The sequence below is a fragment of the Echinops telfairi genome, unplaced genomic scaffold (assembly GCF_000313985.2).
Source record: "Echinops telfairi isolate 266 unplaced genomic scaffold, ASM31398v2 ScPeMD7_4;HRSCAF=17, whole genome shotgun sequence".
NCBI classification, from domain to species: Eukaryota; Metazoa; Chordata; class Mammalia; order Afrosoricida; family Tenrecidae; genus Echinops; species Echinops telfairi.
Window position 1 is genome coordinate 17,524,796 of NW_022103900.1, and position 13,111 is coordinate 17,537,906.

General features: G+C 39.8%; 1 protein-coding gene across 4 annotated transcripts in view; it reads right to left on the reverse strand.

Moving 5' to 3' along the window:
• UPP2 (uridine phosphorylase 2) overlaps window positions 1–13,111 on the reverse strand; it is a 50,738-nt gene that overhangs the window by 25,084 nt on the left and 12,543 nt on the right. For all 4 annotated transcript variants that reach the window (XM_045298550.1, XM_045298553.1, XM_004703926.2 and 1 more), the window contains 3 exons: window positions 11,221–11,335; window positions 5,605–5,814; window positions 2,961–3,107 (listed from right to left, as the gene is read on the reverse strand). In XM_045298550.1, coding sequence (XP_045154485.1) covers window positions 2,961–3,107; window positions 5,605–5,814; window positions 11,221–11,335 — 472 coding nt within the window. The remainder of the gene's footprint in view (window positions 1–2,960; window positions 3,108–5,604; window positions 5,815–11,220; window positions 11,336–13,111) is intronic.

A 13,111-nucleotide genomic window follows, 5' to 3' on the forward strand; every position in this document is an offset into this window, starting at 1 on the left:
GTCAATTGACCCCTCTAAGGCATCTGACAAAACCTAACGCCCATTCCTCATGAAAGCACTCAACAAAATAGATATAGAGGGAAAATCATAACTATAGTAAAGAGAATATATACAAAACCAATAGCCAACACTACTCTAAATGGGAAGAAATAGAAAGCATTGCCCTTATGAGCAAAAACCAGACTAGGATGCCTTCATCACCACTCCTGTTCAATATCGTGCTGTAAGTCTGAGAGCTTTATGGCAAAGAAGGGAAATTAAAGGCATCCAGAGTAAGGAAGAAGAAGTAAAACTCTATTTTCAGATTATATGCTGCTATACATGGAAAATCCCATAGACTCGGCAAGAACTAATTGATAGATTCTTGTAAAGTGGCAGGAGATAAGATCAACATATAAAACTCAGTCAGACTCCTTTATACTAACAAAGAATGTTCTCTCTGAAAAGGAAATCAAGAAAACAATGCCATTTATAATAGCCACCCAATAGATGAAATACTTAGAAATAAATATAACTAGAGAAACAAAAGCCCCATCAAAGAAAGCTACAAATCACTAGTGTGAGGAACCAAACTAGACCTACATAAATGGAAGAATATACCGTGTCCATGGATCGGAAGAATTAACACTGTGAAAATAGCAATAATACCCAAAGCTACCCACAAATATAATGCAATTCCAATCCATATATGGAAAGGAAAGAGACCTCTCAAATAACCAAAGCACTACTAACGAAGGAGAAAGTAGGACGCCTCTCATTTCCTGACTTCAAAACCTACTACACAGCCATGGTAGTTATAGAAGATGTTACCATTGAGAGAGGCTAGCTGAAGGAAGCTTGGGACCTCTCTGGACATATTTATACCTTCTTGTGGATTGATTATTATCTCAACATTTAAAAATATATGTATAAAGTTTGTATCCAAATAAGTAAATAAAAATTTAAAGCTGCATCACATTAATTTTAAAAGGCCCATTTACTTTTGAAGCCAAATATCTTTATATAACAACTAAGAAATAGTACTAATGGTTCCTGCCATCTGGGACTCATAATTCCTATTAAAAAACAAACAAGCAACACTAACTATATTACCCAGCAATCCCTGTTCTTGGTATATGTCTTAGAGAGATAAGAGCCATAACATGAACAACTATATGTACATTCCCTTTCATTGCAGCACTATTCAAAATCAAAACACAATAAAATATGGAAACAATCTAAGTGACCATCAATAAAGGAATGAGTAAAGAGTATATATATATACACATATACATATATATATATAGAGAGAGGACTATTATACAATAAGAAGAGTAGTATCAATGAGTCTGTGAAACACCTCTTAACATGGATGTCATAACAAGAATGAACCTGGACGACATTATACAGAGTGAAATAATTCAATAACAAAATGACAAATATTGTATGAAACCACCATTGTAAAAATTAATGAAAGATTTTATACTAAAAGAAATATTCTTTGGTGATACTAGAGATGAGAAGAAAGGGAAGTCATGACCTAGAGGGCGGCAAGTGTTAACTTGGATGAAGAGAAGAGCAATATACAACAGCAAATTACCTGCCCTCAAGTCAGTGCTGACTCCTAGTGGCCCCATAGGACAAGGGAGAACGGCCCCGGGGACTTTCTGAGACTGCCACTCTTTACAGGAGTAAAGTAGAAAGCCCTATCTTTCTCCCAAGGGGCAGCTGGTAGTTTTGAACTGCTGACTTTGTAGTTAACAGCCCAACTAGTAATCACTATGCCACCAAAGCCAATATAAACAAGACAATCTTTTTATTATGATCTAGGTGAAGGTTTACAGAGCAGATCATGTATTTTACATTCAACAATTTGTACACAATTTGTTTCAACTCATCCATTTTAACCCCCTCAATGTATCATCATTGATCTAATTTCCTTTCTGTGTTCCTGTGTCCATTCCCCCCTCTTTCTTAACCTTCTGTCCCTGGATAAATGCTGCCCTTTTGATCTTAAATGGCTGCCTATTCTAATACAGGGGTAAACTCAGTTTCAGACCAGAGGGTGATTCAGACCCATAATCTTGGGGTCTTATATGTCTTTATCCGATCCATAAGCCTGGTCTCTTTTATGATTTTGAACTTTGTTCCACATTTTCCTTTCATGTTTTCTAGGACATTCTAATGTGATCCTTTTCAGAGCAGTTGGTAGTGGTGGCTGAGTGCCATCTAGTTCTGGTCTCAGGGTTGTGGAGACAGATGTTCTGATGATCCACGAGTCCATTGAACTAAATATCTTCGTGTGTTTTACAAACGTCATCAGTTATCTAGTCTTTAGATGGAAAGAAATCAGTTTTGCATCTTACATGGCTGCTCACGAGCTTTTAAAACCTACATCACCAGTGTAGCTTGTAAAGCATTTTCTTCGTGAACTCTGTCATGCCGATTGACCTTGATGTCTAGACCCATCCTCTCCAGTGTTTGGTTCTGTCTACGAAGTTTTCATGCATGGATCCCCTGTATGTTCCACCATATTCATGGGTACACAAAATAAGAACTTTATAAAAGTTAACATTTATGTAAATTAACTTTAAACCAATACTACTCCACTGATGGTTTTGACAGGAAGATTTTATTTGCATCCTATCTCAATGAATTTACTTTTAATAGAAAATGGCAGCTACCACCAGTATAAAGACAATTAATTTTGCTCTTGACTTCTGGCAACTTAACCATTAACTAGTGACCTTGGCCAACATACTTAACCCTGGAGCTTTGGTTTCCTCATTTACATAATGGGAATCATTTTCTTCCCACTCACAAGACATTATAAGATGATACACATGGTAAACATGAAGAACTCTAAAGCAAGCACTCAACCCCAAATAATGGACATCTGGAGCCCCTTTCTTTTCCTGAAGTGTAAACGCCTACTACACAAAAGAGAAACATTTGACCCCGGCAATTCATAGAAACATTACCTTTTATACCACAACGTCCACAAATGGCTGCAAACACTGTACATTCCATTTCAATGTTCCTGACCCCGGCTTTGTAGGCTCTCTTCAAGTAATCTAACTTCTTTTCTCTTGAGTAAGAGCACAGTGCCCCATCTAATCGACCTTGGCCTGAAAGAGAACATCGGACATTGGTTGGCCTGATATCCATCATGGTAGCAGTGGTGTTGCTCATCAGCCTGCTCCCCAGGGGTAAACATGGCCGTGTGATGCTTCTTGTCAGAAGGCCAGGGAGCAAGACTCTGTCCAATTCAATAGCCTCATGTGTATCACCATGGCACTGAAAGCCCCAGTTCTGGAGCATATAACCGTGGCTGTCCCTTGAGGACAATCTCAAGTTGCTTTAATGACCTCAGAGATGGCCTGGGAACAGGTGCCAGGGAGGGAGAAAAGGGACGTATTTGTGCTGGTCAGCTGTTTGAGGATGAGGATAGTAGTTGGGGCATTGTACCTCTCCAGATATCTATCATGACATCATAGCTATATACAGCTAACCAGTCCCTCTACCTAGTGCCCTCTGCACACCTCTCAGGAACAGACACCCATTTAGGATGGATTGTCCTCTGCAGGCTTCCCTCAATGTTCATGTATCCCTTCATTCCACCAGTAGCAGCCAGCGGAGCTGTAAGAACACAGAACAGCCTGGTCTATTGCTCCTCCTTCATTCTGAACACAAGGAGCACAGCTTTTCTCCACTCCCTGTTCCCAAAAAAGGCTCACATCGAAGCAGGTGGGTTCACAGCATTGTCAGCCTTCATGAATTTCGCAGTCCTCTTCTTGTTGCCCTTCTTGCGATTGTTCTCCCTTTCCCCTAGCTCTCTCTTTATATTTCTGCCCGTGTTTGCTTCTCCCTGTTCACTCCTCCATATGGTGACCTGCCAACCCCTGTAACACACGTGTTGTTGACACCGAGTCAAACTCACATGGCCCAGGATCCAGCTCGTGTAACGTTTGCTTGAGAAATAAGAGCGTTAGCTCACTCGCACTCTACCAGATATGGACCCAGATGCGGGGTGTGCTGGATTTCCATACATATATTATTTATATTTTTATACTATAGTCTCAAGAAGTTAAAAAAAAAGAAAGAAAATCTGGATTCTCCTATGAAATCTCCAGACAATATAGAACTCAAAAACCAAACTGATTGCCAACTTATAGTTGATATCAACTCACAGTGAACCTATAGGACAGGGCAGTATGAATGTTAGCTAAATTATTCATAATTTTTAATATGCTGTAGAGTCCAAAGAAAACACATCCAAGCTTGACTCCAATAGCCTGCCATTTGCAAGCTCTGACTTAAATTAAAGGCATGGTGAGTTTCCAGATGCAAGGACTATGGGGCAGGAACCGAGGACACTGAGTCTCAACCTTAGCCAACCACCAGACCCCCCAGTTTATAGCAATTATGGGATGACACCATTTTTCACCCAAAGTAAAATTTGTAGATAATTTCATCTGTTTGCATATAAAAATGTTTTAATTCAATGGAACTCCCTAATTTTTATTCAAAGGGAAAATAAAAGAAAACAACATAATAAAATGATGTGAATTTTATATGAAAATACTCAAACAAACCAATCACAATGATTGCCATATTAACCCCTGCCCCTCCACCCCTAAGGGTATGAACAACAGAAATGTGGGTGAAAGGAGACAGCAGACAGGGTTGATATGAAAATAATAATAATTTATGAGTTATCAAGGGATCACAAGGGTGGGAGCGTGGGGGAAGGAAGGAAAAAAGGGGTGCTGATGATACCAAGGGCTCAAGTAGAAAGGAAATGTTTTGAAAATTATGATGGCAACATATGTACACAAGTGCTTGATACAATTGATGTATGGATTGTTATGAGCTGTAAGAGCCCCCCGCCCAAATGATTTCTTAAAAAAACAAAAAGAAAATACTCAAACATAATTATGCTGAAAGCATGAGATTTTCAGAATGTCCCCTCAAAGCGGTACTAAGCTAATGCCTTCATGTTGGAGTATGGAGTTTAGATTTTTTCTTGCAAAATGAGATGGGTGAGTGCTTCAGATTCCCCCGGCCCTCTCCCCCACCGACTCCTGGCTCCTTATTCCTTGTAGCGAGAGCTGCAATTTGGCAAGCATCTTTAATCTGTCTCTGTACTTAATTGGAAGATCCTTTAGTCCTGGCCAGGGACACCCCATTCTTTGGGCATTCCTATCCCCTAATATTTCCCCCTGTTTTCTGGTCCCCACTCCTGCCTGGGCATCAGTTCTCTGTGGAGGCACAAATGAATAACAGAAACATAGGATTAGCATATTTCCCTTCTCCTGGAGTTGCTGATTTAAATTAAAGGCAAAAACAGAGATAAGATTCTGCTAACATCACTAATTGCATTTTAGTATTCAATTTGTTCCTGGAGGATTAAGCCCACTCTCAATATAAATTCATTATGGATGTTTCTCTGTTGCTTATTAGGTCCTTATGTTCCTGTGCTTTAGTAAGTGAAAAGGGCTATTTCCATTCCTTTTTAAATCCCCAACAATTAATGTTTCTAAAGCAGAGTTTTTAATGTACGTTGGGTATTTAGATAACAAAGTCTTACTGGCTCTAAATTCACAGTTTGTAAATTGTTCTCACCTTCATAAAAATCATCAGTACACATTGTGTGTCCAATGAGGGTTGGGAAGTGAGGGAAATCTTTGCTACAGGTGAACAGCTCCTCAGCAAGGTCCCTGTCGAGTTCAGTACTTCGGGTGACGATGCTGTCCATGATGACCTGCTCAAACCGGGGCTTAAAGAAGGAGTCCACCGCTGTGTCTGTGATAACCACAGATCCTGGCTCGATCCCTGTAGTGGGAATAAACAACGTGATTTCAGAAGCTTGCCATTTAGACTGTATGAGCCCTGTGGCATCGTAGGTTCCAGTTCGGACTGCTAACCACGAGGTCAGCAGTTTGAGCCTACTGAGTGCTCCACAGGAAAAACATGAAGTTTTCTGCTCCCATAAAAGTGTACCAACTGGAAACCCCTGGGACAGTTCTACTCTGTCCTGGAGGGTCACTACGAGTCAGAGTGGACTGGGTGGCAGTGAAGTGTTTGTTTGTTTGTTTGGGGGGTTGTTTTGTGACACATAGTTCATAACCTATTCTGTCAACAGTCATTACTTCTTTTTCCTAACAACTCTTCCTATTTTCATCTTTAATATTATTCTTTTCCCTAGTGCAATGAAATAATAACATTCTGCGCAGGCATTTACATTTGCTGTCTTTTCAGATTCAATTCTACCATGTGATGGGGTTTGGATTTCAAGACAAACATGACTCCTGGACATGCAAATTAGCACTGGCCTTCGGGCCCAAATTTGTATTAATTAGTTCAGGAAGAAACTAGATGAGCCTGCCACCAAGTAGCTTCCATCAAGTGACGTGACTGCTTGATATTCAGTCCTCTCAGCAACTCCTTTTTACTGTAATTTTTTGCATCTCTGTGCTCTCTTCCTTCTGACTCTCATCCATCCCCTCCCTTCCCCTCCCCTCCCTCACCTTATGCAAATGAGACCTCCTGGCTAACCTTACATTGCTGCAAACTCTGGCTTGCAGTGGACTTGGGCTTATTTGAGCCACCATTTTCTACCAGCCGACAGGTAGTCTCCTTCCCCAACCCTCTGACCCGTTGCATCGGCGTGATGACAGCTCTTCCCTCAGGAGTCAGCTGTAGACATTTCCTTTCACAGGAATCCATGGAGATTAAACCAAGGGGAAATTAAAGAGCAACACAAACGATTACATTACATTTCTAAGGGGTTGGGTGTGGGACTACAGAAACAAGACCCCTTTACTGACTGACTAACCAAGGTCAAGAAGAGGGTAGTTCTGGAAAAACTTTAGAAAGTGTCTTCCAGGCTGCCTAAAGGTATAAGCTGCTCCCATTCTGATAGTAATGAGGAAATGACAACTGAGAGAAAACCCAATATTTTCCTAAGAATTATGCCTTCTGTTACGTTTGCTGAAAAACAAGGAAAAAACTGTTTCACTTGAAAGCACTTATTTCAAAACCTCAACATTTACTCTAACCCTCAAGTTTATTTTTCCTCCTGTCATGAATTGAATTTACATGCTGTAAATTCTAGCTTCTATGCCTATGGCTAAATCCCATTTAAGAATGGGGCTTCTTTGTTATGCTAATGAAGGATTCATGTAAAGTACATTTTAAGTCACTTATCACATTAAAGTAGCAGGTTAAATAAAACCTAGGTGGGGGTTGGTGTAAGATATGAAAATAATAATAATTTTATAATTTACCAAGGGGTCAAGAGGGTGAGTTGGGGGAGAGAGGGAAAAAAGAGGAGCCGATGCCAAGGGCTCAAAGAGAAAGTAAATGTTTAGAAAACGAGGATGCAACAGATGTACAAATGTGCTTACTACAAGAGATGTGTGGATTGTTATAAGAGCTGTAAGAGCCCCCCCAAAATGATCTTTTAATAAAAAAAAGAAAAGCTGGAGAGGGGGACTGAGATGCCAAGCCACTTGGAGATCATCTCAAAATAAAATGCAACCAACCAGTATAAGAGGAACCAGAAGTTCGAGAGACAAGGACCTTCTGCCAGAAATGAAAGCAAGCCTTCACCTAGACTCTAGGTCCCGGAGTCAAGAGTTTGGTGCATACATTTGAATGACGGTTGTATTCACTAGTCTTCTTTGTGTGTGTATAGATATTATCCTATCACAGACACATTGTACTTTAATGTGGATCTTGAAATAAATTGTTGTTTGTTAAAGCAATTCACTCTTGGTTTTCCCATTATAGACCTCCAAAACATATTTTCTTACATTTTTGTGCCTTAAAAATAATAGTTCAGTAAGAGAATTGTCATTTTCTCTATGGCCATGAGTCATAATCAGAAGAAACAGCTATAAACAATCATTAATTAATCAGAATGTAGATATACAAAGTACTAATCTACGAAAATTGGAAGTCATTAAAAATGAAAGGGAACAAATAAATATCGATAGCCTAGGTGTAGTTAGTTGAACTGGGCTCTGGTATTTGCCATTTTTAATCAGACAATCATATGGTTTACTATTGCCAGGAATGACATATTCAAAAGGAATAGTGTTAAATTTATTGTCAAAAAGAACATTTCAAGATCCACACTAACGTACAACGGTGTCTGTGATAGGATAATAGCTATAAGCATACAAAGAAGACCAGTTAATACAACTATTATTCAAATTTATGCACCAAACGCTAAAGCTAGTGATGGACAGATTGAAGAAGTTCTACCAACTTTTTTACTCAAAAATCGATCAAATATGCCATCAAGATGCATTGATAATTATTGGCAATTGGAATGAAAAAGTTGAAAAGAAAGAGGAAGAAGGGTAGGTGTACAATCTTGGTGATAGAAATGAAGCTGAAGAGTACATGACAGAATTTTATAAGACCAACAATTTCTTTATTGCAAATACCCTTTCTTCAACAACATAGTGACTATACATATAGATTAGGCATCCTCAAACTATGGCCTGCAGTTCACAGGTGGCCTGCCGAGGACGTTTATCCGGCCCACTGGGTGTTTTTGCCCCATTTGTTTTTTCACTACAAAATAAGATATGTGCAGTGTCCATAGAAATTTGTTCATAGTTTTTTGACTATAGTCCAGCCCTCCAACGGGTCTGAGGGACAGTGAACTGGCCCCCTGTTTAAAATGTTTGAGGACCCCTGATTTAGTACCTTATGGGTTTCATAGGAAAATCAAATTTACTATATCCTTGGGAGGAGATAATAGAGCTCAATATCAGCCAAAATCAATCCAGGGGCTGAGTATAGACTAAAGTATTAATTGCTATTATTGCTAATCGGTTGAAGTTGAAGAGAATGAAAACAGGTCCAAGAAAGCTAAAATATGACCTTTGAATATATTCTACCTAAATTTCAAGAACAGATTTGACAAACTGAACACTACTAACAGAAGACCTGACATGCTATTATTGACATCAACAACGTCATGCATGAAGAAAGCAAACTGTCAAATAAAATGAGTAGAAAGAAAGAACCCAAGTAAATGTCAGAAAAGCATCGGAAACTTGCCCTTAAACATAGATGAGCTAAAGCAAATGGAAGAAATTACGAAAAAGAGCACAACATAACATCTCAAAGGGCCGTTTGAGAGACAAAGTAATGTATTATAATGAAATGTGCAAAGCCCTGGAGTTAGGAAGCCAAAAAGAAATAACACACTCAGCATATCTCAAGCTGAAAGAATTGAAGAAATAACTCAAATGTTCAGTTATAATATTGAAGGTTTCAAAGGGCAAAATATTGAGTGATGCAAGAAGCATCTAAAGACATGGAAGGAATGCACGGAGTCACTGTACTAAAATGAAATGGTCAATATTCAACCATTTCAAGAGTCAACATCTGATCAAGAACCCATGGTACTGAAGGAGGAAGTCCAAGCTACATTGAAAGCATTATCCAAAAACAATATTCAAGGAATTGATGGAATATCAATTGAAATGGTTCGACAAGATGATGAAATATTGGAAGCACTCACTCATCTATGTCAAGAAATTTGGAAGACAGTTACCTATCAAACCACGTGGAAGATGATCCATATTGTGTCTACTCCAAAGAAAGATGACCCACCAGAATGTGGAAATGATGAAACTATATCATTAATATCACATGAAAAGAATTTTTTTCTGGAGATAATTCAACAACGGTTACAGTAATACATTGACAGGGAGCTGCCAGAAATTCGAGCTGGAGTCAGAAGAGAATGCAGCATGAGAGATATTATTACTGATGTCAGGTGGATCTTGGCTGAAAGCAGAGAATACTTGAAAGATGTTGTGTTGACCATGCAAAGATATTCAACTGTGTAGATAACAACACACTATAGATAACATTCAGGGGGGAGAGGAATTCCACAACCCTTCATTTTGCTCGGGTAGAACCTGCACATGCAAAGGTTCTGCGTGATGTAAAATTGGGAAAGATATGTGTCAAAGCTGTAAGCTTTCACCATGTTTATTCAATTGTATATTGGAAAAATAATCTGAGAAGCTGGACTATATCAAGGGGAATGTGGCATCAGGATTGGAAGAAGAACTATTAACAGTATGCGTTATGTGGATTATGCAACCTTGCTTGCTAAGATTGAGTTGGGGTTGGAGCACTTGCTGGTGAAGACCAAGGACAGCAGTCTTCAAAGTCACAGCAACCCAATAAAGAAGCCAACAGCCTCACAACTGGGTTAATGGGCAACATCATAAAAAATGAGGAAAAGATGGAACCAGTCAAGGATTTTCTCTTGCTTTGATTTACAGTCAATGCTTGGGGAAGCACCAGTCAAGAAACCCAATGATGTTTTCATTGGGCAAATCTGCTGCAGAAGCCCTCTGTAAAATGTTGACGAGCAAGGTTGTCACTTTGAGGACTGAGATGCTCCCGACTCAAGTCACGGTATTTTCAGTGCCCTCGTGTGCATGTGAAAGTTGGACAATGAATAAAGAAACCCAAAGAGAAACGATGTGTTTGCAGTATGGTGGTGGTAAAGAATAAAGAGAGTACTGTGGACTGCCAGGAAAACAAAACACAACCCTGCCAGGATGCTCCTTAGCAACAAGGCTGGTGGAATCAGGGGAAACGAGTCCCTGGAAAAGAAGATCATGCTTGCTAAAATAGAAGGTCACCGAAAAAGAAGTCTGTCGAGGAGATGGATCGACACAGTGGTTGCAACCATGGGCTAAACATCACAACAATTGTGTCCATCGGTGGCAGTGTTTCCTTCTGTTGTGCACAGGGTCGGCACAGGTTGGAACCGACTTAACCATGCCTGATAATAACAATAATATATTGGAAATTTAGGTTCAGTTCCTGGCCCATAAACTTTAAGCACAGCCACCACCAATCTGTCAGGGAAGACGTACGTATTGCTATCAAGTTGCAAACGTTTTAGCAATGCTTCCTGACTAAGAAAGGTTTGTCAGCCTACTTCCGAACACGGAAGCCCCCGAGAAGCACTAGTTCTAGTATGTTGCGCACGAGTCAGGTGCCCCTTCCATGGCAGCTAAGAACAACAGAACAGCTGCCCATAGCAGTAGCTTTTCTCCCTCCAGCTTTTCCTGGAGGAGAAAAAATACATATATAATTGATTAGAGTGCCTTACTTTTCTGCTGCGCTCTGAGTTTGCAGCTACTGTTTGTGCTAGACGACTTGGTGTTTGTGGAAGGAATCAACCCATCTCACCTATTCCCCCTGAGGTACCAATTCGAAAAATGGTCACATCACAGCACTGCGCATGGTAAAGTAATTTGATGAGTTCGTGAAGCATGACAGAAATGGAAGGAACGCCCATGCCATGCTGTGGAGAGAAAGGAGAAAGTCATTACATAGCTTGCAAACGGATACACGCGGAGGACATATTTTCTTCCTTCATTATGAGTTAACAGGCTTTGGGTGAATTTACATAATCATTAAGACTTTGCCAATGCTGAAGAAAATGTAAGTCATCCCTAACTGACGCCTACACGGCACGCTGATCGATGGGCCCGTCTGTGAGGCTGAGAGAGAAGCACCTCACTGACAGTTCAGTGGAGTGCAGCCCTCAGTTAGGAGGATGGCATCATGTTCAGGTGCGCCCGGGCAGGGCCATTTCTTATCCCTCCACTTAGGCTGATACTTTGAAAAATGGACTGTTTGCTAGTTTGACTTGATTTTGAGGAAACTTCGGTTTGATCATCATACACTGCTAAGCCTTTCCCACACACTGAACGAACCGGTGAACTCATGCCATTGCTCTCATTGGGCTTGCTTGCCTCCTACTAATTCTGGGTGAGCCCTAAAGAGTACTGGAGATATGAGCCATAGCCATACCTTACATTTTGAAACATATTCTGGACATCTAGGTGAAATGGAGTTGGTATAGATCGTGGTCATAACTCTGGTTTCCTCAGAATTTAGAACAATAGCACTGATGTCACCACCATGGAGATTAACGCAGAATCAAGGATTGAATGAGAGCCAGCGGCATCCTGGTGGTTATTGGGTAAGCATTGAGCTGTAACCCAGAGCTAGGTGGTTCATGCTCAGCGGAACAGGAGGCTGCTGTCTTTGTAAAGCTTTACCAACCTTCCTAATGCCGCGACCCTTTAATGGGTTTCATAGGAAAATCAAATTTACTATATCCTTGGGAGGAGATAATAGAGCTCAATATCAGCCAAAATCAATCCAGGGGCTGAGTATAGACTAAAGTATTAATTGCTATTATTGCTAATCGGTTGAAGTTGAAGAGAATGAAAACAGGTCCAAGAAAGCTAAAATATGACCTTTGAATATATTCTACCTAAATTTCAAGAACAGATTTGACAAACTGAACACTACTAACAGAAGACCTGACATGCTATTATTGACATCAACAACGTCATGCATGAAGAAAGCAAACTGTCAAATAAAATGAGTAGAAAGAAAGAACCCAAGTAAATGTCAGAAAAGCATCGGAAACTTGCCCTTAAACATAGATGAGCTAAAGCAAATGGAAGAAATTACGAAAAAGAGCACAACATAACATCTCAAAGGGCCGTTTGAGAGACAAAGTAATGTATTATAATGAAATGTGCAAAGCCCTGGAGTTAGGAAGCCAAAAAGAAATAACACACTCAGCATATCTCAAGCTGAAAGAATTGAAGAAATAACTCAAATGTTCAGTTATAATATTGAAGGTTTCAAAGGGCAAAATATTGAGTGATGCAAGAAGCATCTAAAGACATGGAAGGAATGCACGGAGTCACTGTACTAAAATGAAATGGTCAATATTCAACCATTTCAAGAGTCAACATCTGATCAAGAACCCATGGTACTGAAGGAGGAAGTCCAAGCTACATTGAAAGCATTATCCAAAAACAATATTCAAGGAATTGATGGAATATCAATTGAAATGGTTCGACAAGATGATGAAATATTGGAAGCACTCACTCATCTATGTCAAGAAATTTGGAAGACAGTTACCTATCAAACCACGTGGAAGATGATCCATATTGTGTCTACTCCAAAGAAAGATGACCCACCAGAATGTGGAAATGATGAAACTATATCATTAATATCACATGAAAAGAATTTTTTTCTGGAGATAATTCAACAA